This window comes from Henckelia pumila, chromosome 1 (genome assembly GCF_033568475.1).
Source record: "Henckelia pumila isolate YLH828 chromosome 1, ASM3356847v2, whole genome shotgun sequence".
Classification (NCBI taxonomy): Eukaryota; Viridiplantae; Streptophyta; class Magnoliopsida; order Lamiales; family Gesneriaceae; genus Henckelia; species Henckelia pumila.
In genome coordinates this window covers 158,327,516-158,350,261 of record NC_133120.1, presented here as the reverse complement: position 1 = coordinate 158,350,261, position 22,746 = coordinate 158,327,516, and the positions used below count along the sequence as shown (strand labels likewise).

The 22,746-nt window shown below is 36.4% G+C and overlaps 2 protein-coding genes across 4 annotated transcripts; one reads left to right on the top strand and one right to left on the bottom strand.

Moving 5' to 3' along the window:
• Nucleotides 1-1,050: 1,050 nt before the first annotated feature.
• Nucleotides 1,051-3,829, top strand: LOC140875373 (leucine--tRNA ligase, chloroplastic/mitochondrial-like). 3 transcript variants are annotated; one of them, XM_073279040.1, is made up of 7 exons: nucleotides 1,051-1,336; nucleotides 1,425-1,669; nucleotides 1,793-1,873; nucleotides 2,191-2,619; nucleotides 2,707-2,766; nucleotides 3,211-3,330; nucleotides 3,591-3,829. In XM_073279040.1, the coding sequence occupies exons 4-7, from the start codon at nucleotides 2,545-2,547 to the stop codon at nucleotides 3,642-3,644; spliced, it is 309 nt and encodes a 102-aa protein (XP_073135141.1). In that variant the 5' UTR covers nucleotides 1,051-1,336; nucleotides 1,425-1,669; nucleotides 1,793-1,873; nucleotides 2,191-2,544; the 3' UTR covers nucleotides 3,645-3,829. The 3 variants fall into 3 exon arrangements, 1 of the variants encoding a protein (XP_073135141.1); XR_012148422.1 differs by lacking the exon at nucleotides 2,707-2,766 and having other exon boundaries at nucleotides 1,793-2,619; XR_012148421.1 differs by lacking the exon at nucleotides 2,707-2,766 and having other exon boundaries at nucleotides 1,793-2,619; nucleotides 3,211-3,829.
• A 4,485-nt stretch (nucleotides 3,830-8,314) lies between these two features.
• LOC140875940 (MLP-like protein 423) lies at nucleotides 8,315-9,568 on the bottom strand. Its single transcript, XM_073279775.1, has 2 exons — nucleotides 9,309-9,568; nucleotides 8,315-8,775 (listed from the first exon to the last, which is right to left on the bottom strand). The coding sequence occupies exons 1-2, from the start codon at nucleotides 9,487-9,489 to the stop codon at nucleotides 8,501-8,503; spliced, it is 456 nt and encodes a 151-aa protein (XP_073135876.1). The 5' UTR covers nucleotides 9,490-9,568; the 3' UTR covers nucleotides 8,315-8,500.
• Between the last annotated feature and the right edge of the window lie 13,178 nt (nucleotides 9,569-22,746).

Below are 22,746 nucleotides of genomic sequence, written 5' to 3'. Positions count from 1 at the left end.
ACGCATGAAATTATCTCAAAATTATAGCAATATAAGTAAAACATATCAGATTTAATTTATGATAAATATGTGATCATGTATATTTTCTTCCTTAATTTTTGTACAACCTCGTAAAATATTTTAAACTCTCAAGTTGCTTTAAATATATGATCATGTATATTTTCTTGCCAGAGGACACTATTTGTAGAATAACATTTTATATATGTGCATGAATATAACTGTACCACAAAAAGCGTATTGGTGGGTGTTATGGCTATGAATGTTAGAACACTGTTTGATTGACTAATCCTTCGAATTAGAAAGGGTGAAGGGTCAAATGGCTTGGAATTCTTTGTTGAATGATGAATAAAGATAATTGTAAAGAGTTCACATTTGGGTTCATCCTTCAGTTTAGTTTAATTTGATTTTTAAGGTATTTATAAGATGTCTTGAGTTTTTATTGACTCCAATTCTTCATCCGATTTGTACTTTTTCTTGATATCGATATTATTTCGATAGCCAATGGTCGGTGAACATAATTTCCTTATCGAAGATTCATCTTTAATTTCATCACTCATCAGTTAGGTTTTGCACCTTCCTTCTAATTAAATATTTTTTGCATGAAAACGAGATTTATGGTTTTGGATTCGATATTCTGTACAACACCATCGTTGGATTACAATCTTAGGTCCATCGTTTAATTTCATCACTCATCAGTTAGGTCCAATCCCTGCACAACACCATCGTTCTATAAAATCCATTGAATAATAATAAAAAAAGTTGAAACAGTAATTTAATAATAGTATTAATAATAATTTTTTAATTATATATATATATATGTTTGAAAGAAATATATTCGATTAACTTTGACAAAATTTATATGCAATATATATGTAAGTTCCATCACATCATCATAATAAATATTATTATGGTTTATGAGCTGGGCAGAAAGCGTGGCGCACATATTATTATGAGCTGGACAGAATGCGTGGGGCACATGTAGCACAAGAGGTTTACAATTCAGGCTTTGCGGACTTGTCTTCTTCCATTAAGCCTGGTTAGTTTGTTTACATACTATGCAACTGCTCTGTTTTTTCTTGAATAAATTACAATTCTAGTGCATTTCATCTTATTTTAATCGATTCGACAATACTAAAAGTCCCTAAATTTGTTTATTTGAATAATTTCATGTTATGTTTTTATCAACTTCAATTATTATAATGTATGACATAGTATGTTCATGATAAGTATGGTTTTGAATCATTCTCTTGTCTTCAAATTTTAAGTTAATTTTACCTTGTTCCTTATATTTGGTTGGAATTAAGTTGCGGTCAATGGCAGTGAAGGTGTCAAAAATGTAAGCATAAAGAGCACAGATTCTTGATTAGATTCTGGAGGTGTTATTTTGTCCTCTTAAGCGTATGATTCTTTGAATTGTATTTCAGGCCTCTCACTTGCTCAAGTATGACTCGATATCGGGTACGTTCAAAGATGATGTTAAAATAGTCGATAAAGAGACCATCAGTGTCAATGGGAAACCGATCAAGGTCGTCTCTAGCAGGAACCCTCTCCATCTTCCTTCTGGACCGCTTCCCATCGAGACATGAGGAGAGCTAGAGTTGCAGCTCTGAACATAGTGCCAACCAGCACATGTGCAACAAATTGATCTCTCCTGTTATGGTGATTCCAGGTAAATATTTTTGTCGATCATTCTCAGTAAATCTACTTGCTTTATGTTCATGTTTCTTCACCAATTGCAAGTTCTCAAGGAGTTTTCACTTCGAAGTTTATTTAAAGTTATTATATGTTTCAGTTGGTAGATTACTTTGCTGGAAGAATGATATCCAAGGGAACATTGCAGAGAAATAAAGTGATGCAAGTTTCTGGTGAAAAGGTACATATACTCACATTATATAATCTATTTCAAATTGTATGTGGTCCACACTACAATACTCATACATAACACTCAAGTCGTTTGAATGGTAAATCAAATTGGCTTTGATATATTTTCTTCGAGTGGCTTTTAAGAATAATGTACCCAGTTATTCTATGACAGTGGCCTAATTTTGGGTTATATTATTCAGCCTCTTGATAGTTTTTTTCCATTATCTGGAATTTAAGCTTTGTTGTTTCAAAAGATGAGAGTGGGGCATTGAAATGCTTTGGATTCACCAACTTTGAGAATCCGGATTATATATGCTAAACTTGCAGGGGAAGCTTTAAATGGATTACAACTTGGTAAAGTCTTGAGCTTACTATTGAAAGATTTGTATGGTATTTTTCTTTCCTAAAACTTTGTGATTTACGAAAATTGCATGTACAAGTGGAGAGGTTTTGTTGTTGATAATGGTTCTCGATTGTGTTCTCTTTGTAATTGTAAGTCCATGAGCTTATGGTTGTTGATGGGTTCTAAATTGGGCTCTTCTATTTGCGAAAAAGTATGCACAAAATAGAGTAGGTTATTTCATTTTCTGAACGAGAAGAAAAGGATATGTTGAGGTGTATGAAATATAAATTACTTAGCATCTGTATACTGCTACTGATATCCTTGCAAGACTTAAATGGATGCAGGGTTTCAATGTGTTTCATCCAATGGGTTGGGATGCATTCGGTTTACCCACTGAGCAATATGCCATTGAGGTATTCCTTTCCTGAACGTACTTTCTTAGTTGTCTGCTATTAAATTATATCCTTTCCTTTTTAATATTTTAAATGCACTTATGACAGACAGGGACGCACCACCCAAAACTCACGACACTGAAAAATATTGACCGATTCCGCTCCCATGTTACTACTGTTATATCTTATTTATGAAACTTGATGTGGTACATATTCTCCAAGGTCTTCAATGTGTGTTGTGTTTCTAGATCATGCAAACATGAGTGATTTCATTTTGCTTAATGCTGTTTATATTGTTTGCTGAGCTAGTGGAGAAACACAGGAATATCTTGTTTTGTAGTGTATTTTTTTTGTTGATTCAAGTGCTAATGCAATAATTTCTGAGATTCTTTGTGGTGTTAACTGACCTAGAAAGCAGTGGTACAATCCATATGCTCCATCCCAATTGCAACTCTCATGTAAAACTGATTGTATATTCAGACTTTGAATGATTTGAAAACAACATTTTCGTATTTAAAAATTGAAAAAAGGTATGACTACAAGACTCAAGGAGAAATAATGATTTCATGAGAGGTTTTAATTATTTTTTTATTGGCTCGTCCTTTATTTCAGCTCAAATTGTCAGGCTTCTCATATGACTGGGATCGGGAAATTTCCACCACAAAGCCTGAATATTATAAATGGACACAGTGGATATTTTTGAAGCCTTTGAAGAGAGGATTGGCATATGAGGTTTCAATCTTGTCGCATATTTTGATTTCATCTCGTACATGATATGCTAAAAAGTGGATGTATGATGAAAATAATTATAACTTGTTCAATCATTCATTTTTCATTTCGTAGTTCCTGTTTTTTGCTGCCAAATATGTGTTTAAATTTATTTTTCATTTTGATCTATTCATATTTGTTTTATATTTGGTTGCTGCAAAATACGTGTTTTAAGTTGGTTATATGTTTATGTCATTTGTTTTTATTTTGAATAATTTACTCAGGCGCTCACAAAATCATGTCTATGCTTCATCCTGCATTTGCCTCAAGTTTTATGAAAGTATCAAGTCAAGAACGCTAACTCTGGTTTGAGGCAGAAGGCATAGCGCACATGGCCGAGACGAACATGAAGCGTTGTGTTTTTTAGCTTTAATGCATAGATTTTTCGAGATTAATGTATAGTTATTTTCTAGTGCTCATTGATTTAGAATTCGAGTATTTTTGATATTTGAATTATTTATAATATTGCAAGCTTGTATATTAAATTTTATTTTATAAATTTTTGAATTTTGAGTGATTTATAAAATTAAAAATTTGTGAATTGATTAACAACGAAGCACAACGCTTTTTTTAAGCCATCTCTAGAAAGCACAACGTTTTTTTACACTTAAAAAGCATTGTCCTTGCTGAAATCTACAACGCTTTTTACGCGTTGTAATTTCTTGAAACAACAACGCTTTTTAAGCGTTGTATTTTTCGAATACCACAACGTTTAAAAAGCGTTGTCTTTTTCGAATACCACAACACTTTTAAAGCGTTGTCTTTTCCAAATACCACAACGTTTTTAAAGCATTGTATTTTCTAAATACCACAACGCTTTTTCCGCGTTATCTTTGACCGCGGTCTTTTACAACATTGCCTACGACAACGCTTTTTTTGGGACAACAACAACGCGAAAAAGCGTTGTGGTTTGCCTTTTTTCTTGTAGTGATACATGAAAAATAAAGAAATCAAATATAAATGGTTCTAATGACGTGAAAATTCATGCAAAATAGACGCAACAATACCATAAAATAATAAATAAAAACGACACTTGTCACTTATACACAATCGCCTATCTCAGAATTCCTAGTTACAACACACGAAAAAGTCCTTGGCTGAATGAAATGCAAGAGTATTACAACTCGATTTCACAAGCACAAATTGATCCTATAATGATCGAATGATATCTGAGAATGTGTGCTTAGGGATGTCAATTTTTCCCGCGGATTTGGGTACCCGCGGGGAAAACCCGAAACGGGGCGGGTTTGAGGGAGTATTTTCGGGTATGAGTTCGGGTTCGGGAATTTTGAAAATTTTTAAAAATCTCCGAAATATATTGGGGCGGGTATGAGGATGTTATCCCCATCCCCGAACCCGCCCCGATAATAATAATAATAATAATAATAATAATAATAATAATAATAATAATAATAATAATAATAATATTTTAATTATCATATTTTATTAAATATAAAATATTATTAAAAATTTAAAATTAAAAATATTATTATTATTTCGTTTATATATGTATTTTTATATATTATATATAATACATCCGTTTATGATAGCGTAGTTTTTTTATAAAATAAAAATATTATTTGAATCTCATTCATGTTACGTACACATATAAAGTATTTATATTAGTCTATATATATATATATATATATATATTATTTATTTTGATAAATTTAGAAATAATATATAATCTTAATAAATTTTTGATACATAGATTTTATTTAAAATAATAATTTTGATTTATAGAAATATTTTATATTTAAAATATTTTTACTAATTTGAAAAGTTAATAATATAATAAAAAATTTGACCCAAAATATTTTAGATATTTTATTATAAAATTGAATAATAATTTTTATATTTTTATATAATAAAATTTTCTAATTTATATATATATATATATATATATATATATATTATAATAAAATTCATTTATAGGATATATATATATATATATATATATATATTTTCGGGGATGGGTATGGGGAATCTCCGATAAGAATTAATGGGGATCGGGGCGGGTATGAGTATCGGTTTTGAATTCGCTCCCCCATCCTCGTCCCCGACCCGCCCCATTGCCAGCCCTATGTGTGATTTCGAGTTTCTTGATCAGTTTTCTCTGAGTGCTTTTGAAGACTTTGAATCAAATGTTTAGATTGCGAGTTTGAAAGAAATGCGAGAGAGTCCAAGAGAGTTCTTCAACTAATCAAACTGCCTATTTATAGGCTTGGGTTCTAGCGATCATAAATTTGAATATAATCTGAAAACTTTGAATTATTCTCGTTGCACTGTTTGTTTCTACCATGTCAACATTCTTCTGCAACCGGATGTAAATGCACTTTCTTAATGCAGGCTAGAACATCCTGAGGTACCACTAGGAGTAGCTTGCCCAAGTTCCAGTTTATCCCTGTGATGAACCACTTAACCATTCTATTAGGTTGACCCTGAATGGTGGATAAATGAACCAAAGGACCTTCAATGAGCCAGGAATCATACCAAAAACTGATCTGACCCTCACCTATTTGCCATCCAATCTCATTTTCAGCTCGAGTGCGAATCTTCAACATTCGCATCCAAGTGGGATACATATTCTACATGATCTGCACCGCATCAGGATGAGCAGTTTTGCAGTGCCACACGGTCAGCATGTATCTGTTACTTAGTTAATATCAAGTGCTTATCACTAGGCCAAAAGTTATGGCTGTTAGCTAAGACGTAACTGTATTTCCTTATATGTAGTAACCCAGACCCATTTTACAATATTAAGTGTTAAACTTGATTTAAAAAAATTCCAATTGAGTTTAAGGAGTTGAAAATCAGATTCAGAATGTTAGAAAAGGATCTGCGTTGTCTCAAATTATCGGGTGGATCGGATGGTCCCAACCCGAAGATCGGAGGTCTGATCTGTTCGGAAGCAAGGGCTTCAGTTCGGAGGGTTAGGGTGAAATAGGACGATCCGAACCTGGGATCGGACGATCCGAAATCCATTGGTTAGGTTTTTGATGTGTTGTCAACTTGAGATAGACACGTGGTGAAGATAGGAGCGCCCGAAGTCCAAATCGGAGCGTCCGAAGTGCTGACATAACAGATGGTGTGGATTTTGACACTTGGTCATGCATGAAAGATATCGGACGATCCGATCCCCTGATCGGAGAATCCGATCAGAGCAATCAGGCATGTGGCCATGCATGCAGGATCGGAGTGTTCGAACCCGAGTTCAAATGGTCCGATCTACGCATATAAATAGGGCATCCAAGATTCATAATTTGGAACCAATTCACATGATTCCTTCTCGACTTCTGAGTGTTTTTAGGTGTTTTTAGTCTTCTTTAGCTAGGGGGGGGGGGGGGGGCTTGGCGAGGTGCCTCTGGAGTTGTAGCTGAGTTGTGCCCAAGTTCTAGGGTTATCGACAAGAACGGGCTAACGAATGACTGAGGTATTATCAAGTTTTTATAAAATATTATGGGAGTATCCATTTGCTTAGTTAAGGATTTTAGATGATGATTAGTGATATAGTAATGTTATGATTATAGGCTTGGATAATAGAGTTGGAGTAGCTAGAATGTTATTATTAAGATACAAAAGTACTGATCGAGATACCATACTGAGTGTGCATGTACTATGTGTTACATTATTTATATTACATGATTTTATCTGCATATATATTATATCACAATATTATGCTGCATGCATTATCATATCGAGTTTTTGTATTTGAGATAACTTGTATTAGGGTGTTCACCATGTGTTAATGGATGGTTGGACATGTGGACTCGTGATCAGGTCACCTATATCAACTGTTGGGTATGCGAGTCATCTCCTGGTGCGACGGTGTAGAGTGCTACATACCTTTGGCGTCGAGTTTATCTTAACATAGTTTATTGACCTAGAGTCTTGGTATCCTGGACACTTGCATTCATGCTCATTTAGTATTTGTATACTCATACTCTCGTGCTGAGCGTAGTTCGCTCACATCCAGTGTTTTGTTTCTTGGACATGCCATTCGACGGGACAATTGCAAGAAATTCACCTTGGACTTAGGATTGGTCAGTGACCAGGCCTTGACAGTAGATGTTACCAGAGGTTTCTAGATTAAGTTTTTATTTGATTTGGTTGTACTTAATTTAGTATTTACAGATTTCTTGTCTTGAGATTGTATTATTATTATGGTTTTCCGCTGTTAATGTTGATTGTATTTTATTAAGTTTAATTGCATGTTTAAACTTCTGTTTAGTAGGTGATCACACAGCGGGTCACTACATTATACTTGTGACAGCGCAAATGAGTAGGATTGTTAAGCCCATGATTCTATGAAAGAGGTGTCTTACTATATGACTAAAACCTAAAACATGTTAACTTATAAGGCTCGAAATATTGCAATTTTCTCAAATTATCGCATCAAAATTGTTTTCGTGGCCTCTAATCTTTAGTCCATTTAGAGCCACATTTGTCGAGGGTCAATAAAATATGCAACATCATAATTTATTTAGTTTTGCTATTAGATTTGTTGTAATTTCTAATTAAGAGAAAATATAAATTCAACTATTTTATCTTATCTTATTATTATTATTATTATTATTATTATTATTATTATTATTATTATTATTATTATTATTATGTAATTAAAGTAGAGGCCCTGGATTAACTAACTTACCATTGATTTGGTGAATTTTTATTTAAAATTATAATTATATCCTCATGACTATACAACTTCAAAAGTTTGTTCCCCTAAAATAATCTTTTTTAAGGAAAATCTGTCAATTGTATTCTATATTTTTTAATTCAATGATATATTTATCTATATTGTAAAAATTTTATATTATATCACTCTTAAAAAATTATGAAAAATATTATTAATTTTAAAATTAAAAAAAATCATATCACACTATATTTGAGCGTCCAGAGAACACTAATATTTGACAAGTTACACATCTAGATTTGTAGCATCAATAAATTGATCTTTTATTTATAATACACCCATGTGGAGCTTCTTATTAGGATTTATAAACAAAATACAGGCATATCATTCTAGTGCAGAACACACAAAAGCATAAACAAAGTTCAATTTAAACACACAAGCAAACCCCTATTTCAGATGAGGGTTTATTCCACAGACAAAATACAAGAATATGATTTCTCATGCCTGGAGAAGATAAGCATCCAAACCACGAAGAGCGTTGAGGATGAAACCGGTGATATTGTCTGGATCGGGGACTTTCTCGTTTAGTTTTTCGTACTCACCCGAATAAATCACTAGGGTTCCATTTCCATCACCCTTGGACTTTACAGCCATGGTTGCTTTGAAGCTTTTGTACAGCTTCAAGATATCCCCATCAATAACACTGTAACTCATTGTCTTCTTCTCATGATCGACTAACTCGATTTTCTCGGTTATAGTTGTTAGTGGCACTTCTGTATCAACAAAATAATTTAAGAAAATGTAATTGTAAATCATATGTTTTAACAAAATTATTTATATAAATTTTTTTAGTGCCTAATTTATGAAACGGTTTCATGGATCTTGTATTATTTATTCATGGGACGAGCTAACCTTACTCGTTTTTACGGAAAAAAGTAATATTTTTTTAACCAAATAGGATATTTATCTCACAAAATTGACATATAAGATGATCTCACAGAGTTTTTGTGATGTAAAAATAATTGGCCATATATATTTTGGGAAAAGATTAACAAGGTTGTTTTTTTTATATATCTTTCTCTCGTATTCTGATCAAATATGTGTTGTTAAATTTCAGTCTTAATCATCCATTTCTCAAAATTTGACCATTTGCCTTTTTCTTTTATTTTTACCTCACGAGATTGCTGGTTTGACATTACAAATATCAAAATCACATATGTGTCATGTTTAAAAGAAACAGAAACCTATATTTTGGCATATGGATACAAAAAGCGCGCGGGCAAAAACACAGAGACGCAATAGTTACCTGGACCATACTTGATTACACGAACAGAGCCGGCAGAGTTCCCATCTCCGTCGAGTGCGACAACACTTTCGAACACTTGAGGGAAGATTTTAGGGAAGAAATTGGTGTAATCATTTATGCGCTCCCAAATCTTTTGTGAACTAGATTTTAATTCAACTTCTCCTGCAAATTTGGAAGCCATTAATAAGAAAAATAGTATGAATGTAAACTATGTGTTAATTTTTTTTATAAAAGTACTTGGGATGGTTTAATAAAAAGAACCCAACGAATGCGTGTATATATAGACCATATAGATGTATGTCTCATGAACGAGATTCGTTTGGCCTTCGAATAGTACCGCAGCCCCCGTTAATAAAATGCATGTACCACGTTATCCATTCTCGAGTTGATGCACAATAATTAATTATTTGTATAATTTTTGAGACCTCATTTTCAGTCCCAATCATAGAGTAGTTTCAAGGAGTGGATCAGAACTTGTAGTTTAATTTATAAGAAAAGGAAAATAACTTATTTTCGTCCACTTAACTTTTTTCCATTTTGGATTTCACACAAAAATCTATGAGACAGTTTTATGAGTTAATTTTGTGATACGAATCTTCGATTCAAATGATAAAAAAAATGTCACTTCTCATATTAAAATTATTATTTTTCTCTGCAGATATGAATCGGCCTGTCTTACGTGAGATCTTCTCTTTGTGAGATCACTGTCTTACGTGAGATCTTCTCTTTGGATTTTGATCTACTAAGTTTTCAAAGTTTGATTTTAGTACAACATATCATTTGTTTTTGGATTTCAGTCATATTTCGTTGGAGTGTTGACATAGCTTAGAAAAATGTGTAGTATCGAAAGTTGATGATTTGTTCGATGTCACATCAGCAAATGAATCAAAATAGCAAAACATTAAAATTTATTGCTCCAAAACAAAAAATTGAGAACCTACGAGATCAAAACCAAAATATTAAAAATATAGAAAAATTATTTTTTTAGTCTCGTATGTTTGTCATTTTGCGATTTTAGTAATTTATTTTGTCATATTTCAGTTTTTTCAGCAGTCTTTTCGTTTCTTTTGACAATTTTATTCTTTTTTCGATGTGGTGTTGATGTGACACCAATACAACACTGATGTGAAGCTGACAAGTACGAAGATGACTAAAATTGGTAAAAATAAAAATATGCAGGACTAAAATGAATCTTAAACACAAAGAACAAAAATCACAAAGTGATAAAATTATTAAACCAAAATTGCAAATTTTCATATATATATATATATATATATATCAATTTCAAATAATACACTATGGATTGACTAAAGTCAACCACACATTTTAATTGATTATTAAAAGAATTAGATGGTTGAATAGTGTGAAATGGACAAGGCATGTGGATTTTTATTTATTTATTTATTTATTTATTTTTGAAAAAAAGGCACGTGGATTTAAAATGCAACTATATATATATATTTCTAAAAAAAAAATGCAACTATTTAATAATTATCCGCTCGATCCACATGCTTGTCCATTTCACACTATTCAACCATCTAATTCTTTTAATAATCAATTAAAATGTGTGGTTGACTAGTCAATTCATATTGTATTATTTGAAATTCTTAATCCCATTTAATTCGACACACCTGCCTGTCCATTTACACTACTTGACATCTGATAAAAGCGATCTTAAGATAACGTTTTATGTGAGTTGGATTTACGACTCGATGTGACTCAATAAAAAATATTATTTTTTAAGTTAAAATATTATTTTTTATTTTAGATATTAATCGGTTTGACACATCTCATGAATTTAGATTCGTAAGACCGTTTCACAATAAACTAGCCTACTCATTAAATTAATAAATTTGACTTAGCGCATAAATAATCGGTTCAAACAATAAGGTTGCGATTAGGGGTGAATTTTCGGTATACCGTATAATAAATATTGGTATGAAAAAAATTCATACCGGTACCGATATCGAAATTCCGAAATTTTTGTATAGAAAAAATTCATACTCATACCGTATAGATACCGAAAAAAAATTCGATATACCAAAAAAATGTCTATATATCGAAAAAAGTTCGGTACGATATCCCAAAAAGTTGGTATTTTGGTTCGGTATCCCAACCCTAGTTGCGATTAAAGGTTAATAAACGATATATTTTAAAGGAAAATGTGTATTGGGATATAAGACAGAAATCCTGCTTAATTATTTTCCTTTAATTAATATTTTTTATATATGTTTTGCATTTCTTGTACTCCTTATTATCCTTAATTAAAAGATGATAATCTTTTATTTAACTGATATTGATATATGATTTGATAATGCTTACTTTTGCATTGAAGATTTGTTTTAATCTTGGACTATATATAAAAAGAAACAAATCACTCTACTTATTTGAGAGAGAGAGAGAGAGGGAGAGAGAAGAAAATACATACATAAACTAAAAGAGAATAATTCTGAAGAACCAAGCCATCGAAGATCACATATTCCGGTTGAAGAATTATCGTTGCTTTCTGGTGTTGTCCAATGGTGTCGCACAACACTGGCAGACAACATCATGGTCACTGTCTATTGAAGACCTTTCTGGTCTTTTACTTGTTGCTTTGTTTTTGATTCTCACCCTTTGGTTTTTCTATACTTGTTTTATAGTTGTTAGGGTGTAGTTTTAATATCTCAACTGTTTGAGATATTTGACTTTCTCTTTTACACTCTCTAGCTTTTGTTTTCAATCTAAGATTGAATTTAGAGTGTTGTTTGGATTCTTAATTTGTTGAGAATCTGAATTTTATAGGAATTACTAAGATTGATTTTTGTAATTGGATATCACTTTTGATGATGTCGATTTTTTACCTCGGGTTCGGTCTGATAAAATAGATCCTCCAACTACTTTATAAAACAGGTCGGGTCGGGTACCAATGAACTCTGCACAAGCAACAACTAGGTCAAGGGGGCACCGAAGGTGTGTTCGGTGTGACCCCTCCGATGCGTAAGTTAGTGTCTTGAAGGCAGAGAGTATGATGAATGCGAAAACAGGAGAATATGAGTGCGTGAATGTAAAAGTGAGAGTGAGTGTTGATGAATAATGAATAGTGAGTAATGAATGAACACAACCACAACAGTACGTGTATTTTTAGGGGAAAAATAGTAAGTTACCTAGTCGAATTATAACAAGTCCTGGACTAGGACTCTTCATCCATTGGTCCCTTTGTAAGCTTATCTCTATCTCGTGAATATTTGAAAAGATCCAAGCTTATCTCATATATAATCAGAGTCCTACTTGAACTAGAAAAGAATACTTGCGGCCCATTAGAAACAGCCTAGATCCAAGCTTATCTCATATATAATCAGAGTCCTACTGTGCGGTCATTAATTTTGGTTGTTGCCCAGGTCGGGCTTATACATTGCTTGTTACTTTTTGCCCAGTTCTGGTTTCTACAAAGATCCTTTTATATTCTAACATTGACTATTATGAATGTGAATATAAGTCAAGCATAAAAATTTATTGTGTAAATTTTTAAGGGCCCGACCTATATGCATCCGAACTGGCTGATGACAGAAGCCATAAAATTTATTAAGTAAAAATTTTTAAGGGCCCGACCTACATGCATCCGGACTGACTGAATGAAAATCCTAAAATTTATTAAGTGTAAATTTTTAAGGGCCCGACCTACATGCATCCGGACTGGCTGAATGACAAGCCTAAAATTTATTAAGTGTAAATTTTTAAAGGCCCGACCTACATGCATCCGGACTGGCTGAATGACAAGCCTAAAAATTTATTAAGATATTTAAGCCCTACTGCAGTCTTTGAGATCAAACCACACTTGGACTTTTAAGTACCATCCATGTGGGTTTTTGACCCCAGTCCTGCCTAAGCTTTTAATATTACTGATATGGATTTGATGTGACAGACCTGCTTGGCCTTTAGGTTCCAGCCCTGTCTGGGCTTTGAGTTCCACTGATGTGGGCCACTGATGTGGACTTTGAGTGCCAGACCTGCCTGAGTTTTGAGTTCTACTGATGTGGACTTTGAGTGCCAGACCTGCTTGGGCTATGGATACCACTGATGTGGGTCACTGAAGTGGACTTTGAGTGTCAGACCTGCCTGTGCTTTGATACCACTGATGTGAGCCACTGAGGTGGACTTTGAGTTCCAGACCTGCCTGGGCTTTGAGTTCCACTGATGTGGGCCACTGATGTGGACTTTGAGTGTCAGACCTGCCTGGGCTTTGAGTTCCAATGATGTGGGCCACTGATGTGGACTTTGAGTGCCAGACCTGCCTGAGCTTTGAGTTCCACTGATGTGGGCCACTTATGTGGACTTTGAGTGCCAGACCTGCCTGGGCTTTGGATACCACTGATGTGGGCCACTAAAAGGGACTTTGAGTGCCAGACCTGCCTGGGCTTTGAGTTCCACTGATGCGGGCCACTGATATGGACTTTGAGTGTCAGACCTACCTGGGCTTTGAGTTCCACTGATGTGGAATTTGATTGCCAGAACTGCCTGGGCTTTGAGTTCCACTGATGTGGGACACTGATGTGGACTTTGAGTGTCAGACCTGCCCAGGCTTTGAGTTCTACTGATGTGGGTCACTGATGTGGACATTGAGTGTCATACCTGCCTGAGATTTGATTTCCACTGATGTGTGCCACTGATGTGGACTTTGATTGCTAGACCTGCCTGGGCTTTGAGTTCCACTGATGTGGGCCATCGATGTGGACTTTGAGTGCCAGACCTTCCTGGGCTTTAAGTTCCACTGATGTGGAATTTGAGTGCCCGACCTGCCTGGGCTTTGAGTTCCACTGATGTGGGCCACTGATATGGACTTTGAGTGCCAGACTTGTCTGGGCTTTGAATTCCACTGATGTGGGCCACTGATGTGGACTTTGAGGGCCAGACCTGCCTGGGATTTGAGTTTTACTGATGTGGGCCACTGTACTGGACTTTGAGTGCCAGACCTGTCTAGGCTTTGAATACCACTAATGTGGGCCACTGAAGTGGACTTTGAGTGCCAGATCTGCCTGGGCTTTGATACCACTGATGTGGGCCACTGAGGTGGATATTATTTATCTAGATTCTTTCCGCCTTCCTCTCTTTGGGGCCATAACTGGTCTTAATTTTATGATGTGACTTGAGCTATTGCTTCATTTACCTAGAACATCTTGTTAGCAATCTCATTATGGCGTTGTAACAGCATTTTCATGTTAAAATATGCATTTAGGAGCCATATGTTCTGTGAATCCTGGATGGTTTTCATTAAAGATGCTTCATGCATGTTTTTTTAATTACTAGCGTAAAGCTCTGTAATGCAGAAAGCCAGAAACAATCTGCTTCGAGTATGAGAATAATTGTCTTTGTTGGACCTCATTGCTTCTAGGTTGTTTTAGTTGTACGTTACTGATAGGTATGAGGAGCTTATTTGTTTCTGCCGTCAAATATCATGCGCACCCATGGAGCAAAACAACAATGTGATGTTATTAAACAAACTCCAAAACAGCAGTTAGAACCTATTTTCCTGGTTTGGTCCACTTGGATTTCCTTATTCCATATTTTGCTATTTCTATGATTTTTTAAAATAATCTTGTCAGAAGACCAGCATGCCTGTTTTGTTACATCATTTCCAATCATACTGAATTAATACACCACATTGCTTTTACTTATTTTTTCCCTTACGTGGGCGCTTAATACACTTGGCTCTACCAAATGGAAGGTGAATAAAAGAATACTAAGTGTCAGCTTTGGCTCACTGAGCTCTTGATTTGGCAACTATTTTATAGAGATTCAGGAATATTGATTCGGATTTGCCAACGAAGGTTTCCAGAGAAGCATGAAGCATTTGCTGAAACACATCAAAAGAAGGAAGCAAAGTCCCCAGATGATGCTGCCACACGCAGCGGTAGTGGCAGCACAGCCTTGGCAGTACCAGACAAGTCATGGAGTGGATTCCGAGCTTTACAAGCTGGGAGCCGAAAAAAATGCACTGAGACAAGAAATCTAGAAGTCGAGGCAACAACAAGAGTGTGCATAGCAGTACATAGCCTCCATAGAAGAGCATCTCCGCACCTCCGAAATTCAGCAAAACCACATTGAAATAAACGGTGTACGTGGTTGTTATGTAAAATAGGGCAGTGTTGTACTTCGTGTTGTAACACCAAAGACAACACAGTGCAGCGAAAATTTAAAGCATAAATAAAACTCAAGTAATAACTTTTGCACGAGTATAAAAACTCGTGTGGGTGCCTTAGGGCTAAATATCACTAGTAAACGTAAGAACAGTCTTACAAAATAATCCTAGTGATTTTACGAAAAGTCATTAAATTCTAAATTCCTCAACACATTGAGAAATCAAACTTGCATCCTAAAATACGACAAGGTATAAAAGAAACTGGATGCAACTCCTGTAGCCTAAATAGAAGAGATAGTAAAGATCTTCGAACAACACTATTCCCACAGTGTTGTCTATGATGTCTTCAACACGAACGGAAACACGGGGACAAGTAGTAACGATGACTACAAAATATCTTCAGATTCTTCAATGGAATTCTTCAGTCTTTGCGCAGAGAATTATCGTCTGAAGCGTCTCTTTTCTTGTGCGTGGAAATCTTCTTTTATAGATAATCATCCAAGCTTTGAAGATTTTCTTAGATAGAGTCTTACAAGAATAGGTAACAAAGTTTTAGTAGAAAATAAACTCTATCAAATATTTGTAAATCATATCTTGATAACATCGAATTATATTATGTCAAATAATCACCTTATCAAGATCTAATTTAAATTTTGGCAAATATATCATTAACATATTCGAAAATATACACACAATATTTACCAAATATCATAACTTGTCTAGAAAGCAAAATCTTATGATTTCCAATTAATTAGGGCCGAAATATTCAAGAAATAAAATTCCTTTCAATCTTCCCCTTTTTGCTTTCTGGGCAACACATTGCACAAGTGTGAGATAATCATAAACTCCCCCGGAGTTCAAAAATTCTTCTCCCCCTGAATTTTAAGTCTTCCCCTGAAGTGTTGTCCCTCGTGTCGTAACACGGTGGATAACATAGCAATAACACATGTGATTCTATAATTCATATTTCAGAGCACAAGTGGGGTGGAAGATGTTAGTCTAGTTTAAGCATGTGAGAACAATTGAGGCACATAACTAGAACAACCAAAAACAGTTATATTAAAATCAGAATGAAGCAATTAAAGAAAAGATGAGAGAAGAAGCAAAATCTAAATTTGATCACTATCAGAGTTATCTTGATCAGAGGCTTCATTCTCATCATCCTTAGTCCCAGATGGACCAGCTTCATCTTCATCTTGTGCACTATCTCCCCCTGTTTTCCCAGAAATGCCAAGTTGTCGCCGACAATCAGCCAAGACCGTGTTATAGAAGGCAATGTCTTCCTGAGCTTGAGCAATCTTTTCCTCGGCACGAGTCATCAGCAGCTGAATGGTGGCAGTGGTGAATTCCAGGGAGGTAGGAGTAGGCACTGTTTCTTCAGTGTTGTCTCTCGTGTTGGCAACATCGGGGGCAACACCAGCAATGTTAGCAGCAGGAGTAGGAGTGGCAGTCCAGGGTAAATCCAGAACACGATTTCCCTTCAGAAGACCAGCTGCTAACTTTAAAACCTCAGGTTTATCAGTGAGATCTTCTGTAATATTGCGGATGAAAGCCTGAGATTCCAATATGCCATAGATCAAAGAGGGAAAAGGGAGCTTTGTAGATTTGAGTCCTCCATCAGCAAATTGGAGCACAGTCTTGAATATCATCTTCCCAAAATTAAAAGAACTCCCGGTCCCAATGGCATATAAAAGGACCGCCTGCGGTCTGGTGATAACTGTTGAATTGGAAGAAGGAGTCCAATTCCTGACAGCTATCTTATGCAGCACAGAATAAAAGGAGGTGAGCTTAGCTGCAGAAAAATGGTCAGAGAAGGTTTTGACCATACCACCAGTGAGAACAGAAATCACTTCGTTGATTTCTGGAGGATTGCCTTCATCAACGTCTGGGGTGGAATAAAAAGAGTTGATAATAGCTGGAGTGAACTCGAACAGCCTACCCCTAAGGTACACCAATCCATACTTTGCAGATTCTGGATCTTCAATGCTTGCAGTCAAGTTGGCGTAGAATTTCAGAATCACCCTCTTACAGTAGGGTATTACAGCAAAAACAGTAGAATATAGCTGTCGAAGCTTCAAAAAGTCAATGAGATTGTACCGATCGTAGGAGCGAACATCAATGTTCCTCTCATCCAGTAGACCTCTGTGAGCAAGGAGAGGCCAAGTTGCAGCAGCATCACCAAAGTAAAACATGAGGGAATGAGCAGCATCCATGTCATAGTCCTCATCAACAGTGTTGTTCGTGGTGTTGACGACACCAACAGCAACACTGACATCAGCAGGAGCAGAAACATCCTCTTGGTCTAGAGGTTCTTCATCAGCATCCATGCTGGAAACATCCTCAAAGTCTTCTTCTTCTCCAATATCAGTACTCTTATCAGAAGAGTCAGCAACCGAATTGGCAGAGGAGGAAGAGGAGGAAGAGACAGAATCTTGTTGAGCTTTTCCTTGTGCAAACTCCTCCATCATCTCAGCATCAGGCTCATCATCGGAGATATGAGCAGAGGGAGGAAAAAAAGAGGAAGCCTTTCCTTGCTTTAGGCTTTCCAAAATTTGTGCCAGAGTGGCATCTTCATCCGAATCAGCACTTGCTTGAGGCACAGTAGCTGCAGGGGTGACTTTAGAAGGAACACCATCAGAAGATTTTGAATCTTCACTATCAGAAGCGGATTCAACTATGGGAGCGGAGGCGGAGGCAGAGGCAGCAGTCGAACCCGAGGGTTTTTTCCTTGCCACAAATTCATAGTTGGCATCGTCAGAATCATCACCGGAGCTGCGGTCTTCTTCAGCCATAGATATGCGTGGACCCTTGTAAAAACGCTTGGATTGAGTAAAATCAGGGTTGTATCCAGCCTGCCTTTTTGATCGGCGAGCCATTGGTGAAACAGGATTCACCTTATTCAAAACGGAGAAATCAGAAAGATTTTCCACATCAATTGCGTTCCCTGGTTCTCCAGGAATGAGAACAGCAAGAGGAACAGGTTCCATGGGTACTGGAACTATCGGCAGAGAAGGAGTGGAAGATGGGTTTTCTGGTGTTGTAACACCGGCAGCAACATCAGGCTCTTTGTGGCCCATCTCACTTCGAATATCCTGTGGATCAAATCCTGCCATTGAACGAAAATTTGAGAGTGAGAGAAGGGTAGGGTTCGCAGAGAAAAGCAATCGGGAACAAAGAATTGAGAGAAGATGATAATGCCCGATGATTATAAAAAATATATTTATAGAATCCTTATCTCAAACGGTAACAAAATCCTAACAAACCCATAATTACCCTTATTCCTGATCTCTCTCCAGTTACAACGGTAACTTTCCTATCGGTCGAAAATTAAAAACCGAGATTAAAGAGATAGTATCCCATAATTAAGGCAATAATCTGAGATAAATATTTCAATCCAAATATTCCAGAATTACCTCCACATCAGCCTAACTCCACTGAACCAAAAATCAATCACTAAAATTCAATTTTTAGTAAATAGGGTAAATCATCAAAAATTCGTCTATGTAGAACCTTACCCAACAACAGAACCTTATGAGCAAAAATGCATATGCATGGCCTATTTTATGCCTAAACAGAGTGTAACATAAAATAAAAATGCAATCACAAGCAAAACAATATGTTGACGAGTGTAGTGTTGCCTCTCGTGTTGCCAACATCAACTCCAACACCATAGTTTTTCAAAAAGCATTTGAGACATACACACTTGATTACCCTTGATAAAGAAAATTTCAGAAGTGGTAGCTTTCACACTAATCGAACAGTCTTCATTGGACTCAATTAGGTAGCTTTTTCCATTTTTTTCTAATTTGGATAAAGTTCGTATTTATGACATTGGTCAACAAACTTCATAAAAGACTATGACACTGAATTTGCGAAACCACCTTTCACATGGAACAAGAACATGGAATACACGTACATCCCTCAACTACTTAGTGGTTTAGTCAGAGTCTATTTTGCAAGGGCCAGTGTGTTTCAATAACAGTTTGCAGAAAAACTTGGCATCGATTGAATCAACGAAACAGAGATTTAAACACCACACAAAAACAGAATGAGTGCAGAATGTCTAAAAACCTTAAAAAATGCATGACAAGAAAAACAACAGTGTTGTCGGTAGTGTTGTAACACCGAAGACAACACATGCAAGAGATTATAATGCACACATGCTGAGAGACCTTCAAAGAGTTGAAAATCTCTCATGATCTAATGCTTTAGTAAAGATGTCTGCCAATTGGTTATTGGTTCCAACAAACTCCATTTGAATCATACCTTTTTCTACCAAATCTCAAATAAAGTGTTAGGTGAAGTCAAAGAATACATGCAGCAAACTTTCTTTGACTAGGCTGCTTTTGTGGAAATTGCAAGAGCTCAACGTGGCTATTTTTCATCCTCATTTCATTAGCCAAATTTTCCTATAAATAGGCTCCTCATTCGGCAGATTAAAGTATCCCATTCTTCTCTTCTTTTGTATTAACAAAGAGAGAAGAAAATAAAGAGAGAGAAAAAAAAAGAGAGTGTGTTTTTTTTTTCGGAGATCTCTTGTGAGTTAGAGAATTATTTCTCGGTAATACTCGGGGTTTGGGTGTGGTGAGATATAGTGTTTTGTATACACTTGTAATATTTCTCCGGTTATAAATATTACTGCAGCTCCGTGGACGTAGCCTATATTGGGTGAACCACGTAAATCTTGGTGTCCTTGTTGATTGTTTTCCGCAATTATTATCGTCATGATCGTTCCGGCTTAATCCATAACAACTGGTATCAAAGCTGTTACGGTGTTCGGGAGCCTTGGTGAAAAATTTCTTAAAATTCTGAGTATGCTCTGTGGTTGCAGCTTTGTCTGATCTTCCACATCAGAAAAGATTTTTTGAAATTTTATTAAGGCAGGTAAAGCGATGGCCGGAAATGACGGATCAGGACCGGGAATCAATAAGTTCGATGGTACAGATTTCACGTTCTGGCGCTTACAGATTAAAGATTATCTGTATAGAAAGAAGCTACATCAACTCTATCCGGGGTGAAGCCATAAAATATGGAGGATGATGAGTGGGAGCTTCTTGACCGACAAGTGTTAGGGGTAATACGATTGACCCTAACAAAGAACGTGGCACACAACGTGGCGGAGGCAAATACCACGAAGGAGATGATGTCCATTTTGTCGGACATGTACGAGAAGCCATCAGCAAATAATAAAGTGTTCCTCATGAAAAAATTATTCAACTTGAAGATAGAGGAAGGTGCTTCGGTGGCAGCACACATCAATGAATTCAACACGATTGTTTCCCAGCTAACATCGGTTGAAATTAAATTTGATGATGAAATTCGATCACTTATTCTTTTGGCGTCTTTGCCAAATGGTTGGGAGCCGATGCGGGCAGCGGTTAGCAATTCTGCTGGAAAGGGAAAGTTACAATTCAATGATGTCAGAAATCGAATCCTTGGTGAAGAAGTTCGCAGGATGGATTCGGGTGAAGGGACATAATCATCTGCCCTAAATCTCGAGAACAGGGGCAGAGGCAGGAGTGTAGAAAAGAGATCTAACCGATGGCGTGGCAGATCTAAATCAAGAACTGGAAAAGACAAAAATACCTTTGAAAAGAAATTGAAGTGTTGGAGCTGTGGTGAAACTGGCCACATGAAAAAGGACTGCAGAGCACCCAAGAATAATGCAAATGCTGTTACTGAGGATGTACATGATGCCTTAGTACTATCCATGGAAAGCCCAGTTGATTCATGGGTTATGGATTCGGGAGCTTCATTTCATACCACCGGTGATCGTGAGGTATTTAGTAATTACACTGCTGGTAATTATGGAAAAGTTTTCCTGGCTGATGGAAAACCGTTGGAAATAGCTGGTATTGGTGATATCAGTTTGAAAATGTCAAATAGATCCATCTGAAAGCTCAACAAAGTGAGGCATGTACCAAAGTTGACCCGGAATCTCATCTCAGTGGGACAGCTCGATGACGAAGGCCATAAAGTGACCTTTGATGATGGCTCTTGGAAAGTGAGCAAAGGAGCCATGATTATTGCTCGAGGAACAAAAACTGGAACCCTGTACATGACTTTCAATTGCAGAGATATGTTAGCAGCTGTTGATGCTGGAGCTAACTCAAGTCTATGGCACTGTAGACTTGGACATATGAGTGAGAAGGGAATGAAGATGCTGATGTCAAAAAGGAAGCTACCGGAGTTAAAAACTGTCGAACACAAACTGTGTGAAAGTTGTGTTTTTGAAAAACAGAAAAGGGTGAGCTTTTCGAAAGGCGGTAGAGAACCGAAAGCAGCAAAGTTGGAGCTGGTTCATACTGACGTGTGGGGGCCATCTCCTGTGACATCCCTTGGAGGCTCACGATATTATGTCACATTTATCAATGATTCGAGCAGGAAGGTTTGGGTTTATTTTCTGAAAAATAAATCTGATGTTTACGAGACCTTTAAGAGGTGGAAAGTCATGGTGGAGAATGAGACCAACTTGAAGGTGAAGTGTTTACGGTCTGATAACGGAGGAGAATATGAAGATTTTGAGTTCAAGAAGTATTGTGCACAGAATGGGATCAAGATGGATAAAACCATTCCTGGTACACCTCAACAGAATGGTGTAGCTGAGAGGATGAACAGGACCCTGAATGAGCGAGCCAGGAGCATGAGATTGCACGCTGGACTGCCGAAATCATTCTGGGCTGATGCAGTTAACACTGCAGCGTATCTGATCAACAGAGGACCTTCAGTACCACTTGATTGCAGAATACCAGAGGAGGTCTGGAGCGGCAAAGGAGTAAACCTTTCGTTCTTGAAAGTGTTTGGTTGTCTCTCATATGTTCACATCGATTCAGCCAACAGAACAAAACTTGATCCGAAATCAAAGAAGTGTTTTTTTATTGGTTATGGAGATAATGAGTTTGGTTATCGGTTCTGGGATGACCAAAATCGAAAGATCATTCGGAGCAGAGACGTCATTTTCAATGAGCAAGTTTTGTACAGGGACAACTCAGACATTCCAACTGGAGATAAATGTCCTGAAGTCCAGAAGTCAAATGAAGTACCATTGATTGATATTCCTATGAATGAGTCGGAGGATAGTAACCAGGAAGAAGAAACTGCACAAGAACCTGACCCACAAACTCCGGTAATTGAACTCAGGAGATCGTCAAGAACAATCAGACCACCTCAGAAATACTCCCCTGCACTTCACTATATTTTGATGACTGATAAAGGTGAACCTGAGACCTTTGAAGAAGCGATGCAAAATGATGTTTCAACCAAGTGGGAGTTAGCCATGGAAGATGAGATGGATTCACTGTCATCCAATCAGACGTGGAA

Coding starts and splice junctions, on each gene's coding strand:
- LOC140875940 (XM_073279775.1), bottom strand. CDS start 9,489: ATGGCTTCCAAATTTGCAGGAGAAGTTGAATTAAAATCTAGTTCACAA. Junction 8,776..9,308: donor TGTAATCAAGTATGGTCCAG/GTAACTATTGCG, acceptor TTGTTGATACAG/AAGTGCCACTAACAACTATA.
- LOC140875373 (XM_073279040.1), top strand. CDS start 2,545: ATGCAGGGTTTCAATGTGTTTCATCCAATGGGTTGGGATGCATTCGGT. Junction 2,620..2,706: donor CTGAGCAATATGCCATTGAG/GTATTCCTTTCC, acceptor CACTTATGACAG/ACAGGGACGCACCACCCAAA. Junction 3,331..3,590: donor AGAGAGGATTGGCATATGAG/GTTTCAATCTTG, acceptor TAATTTACTCAG/GCGCTCACAAAATCATGTCT.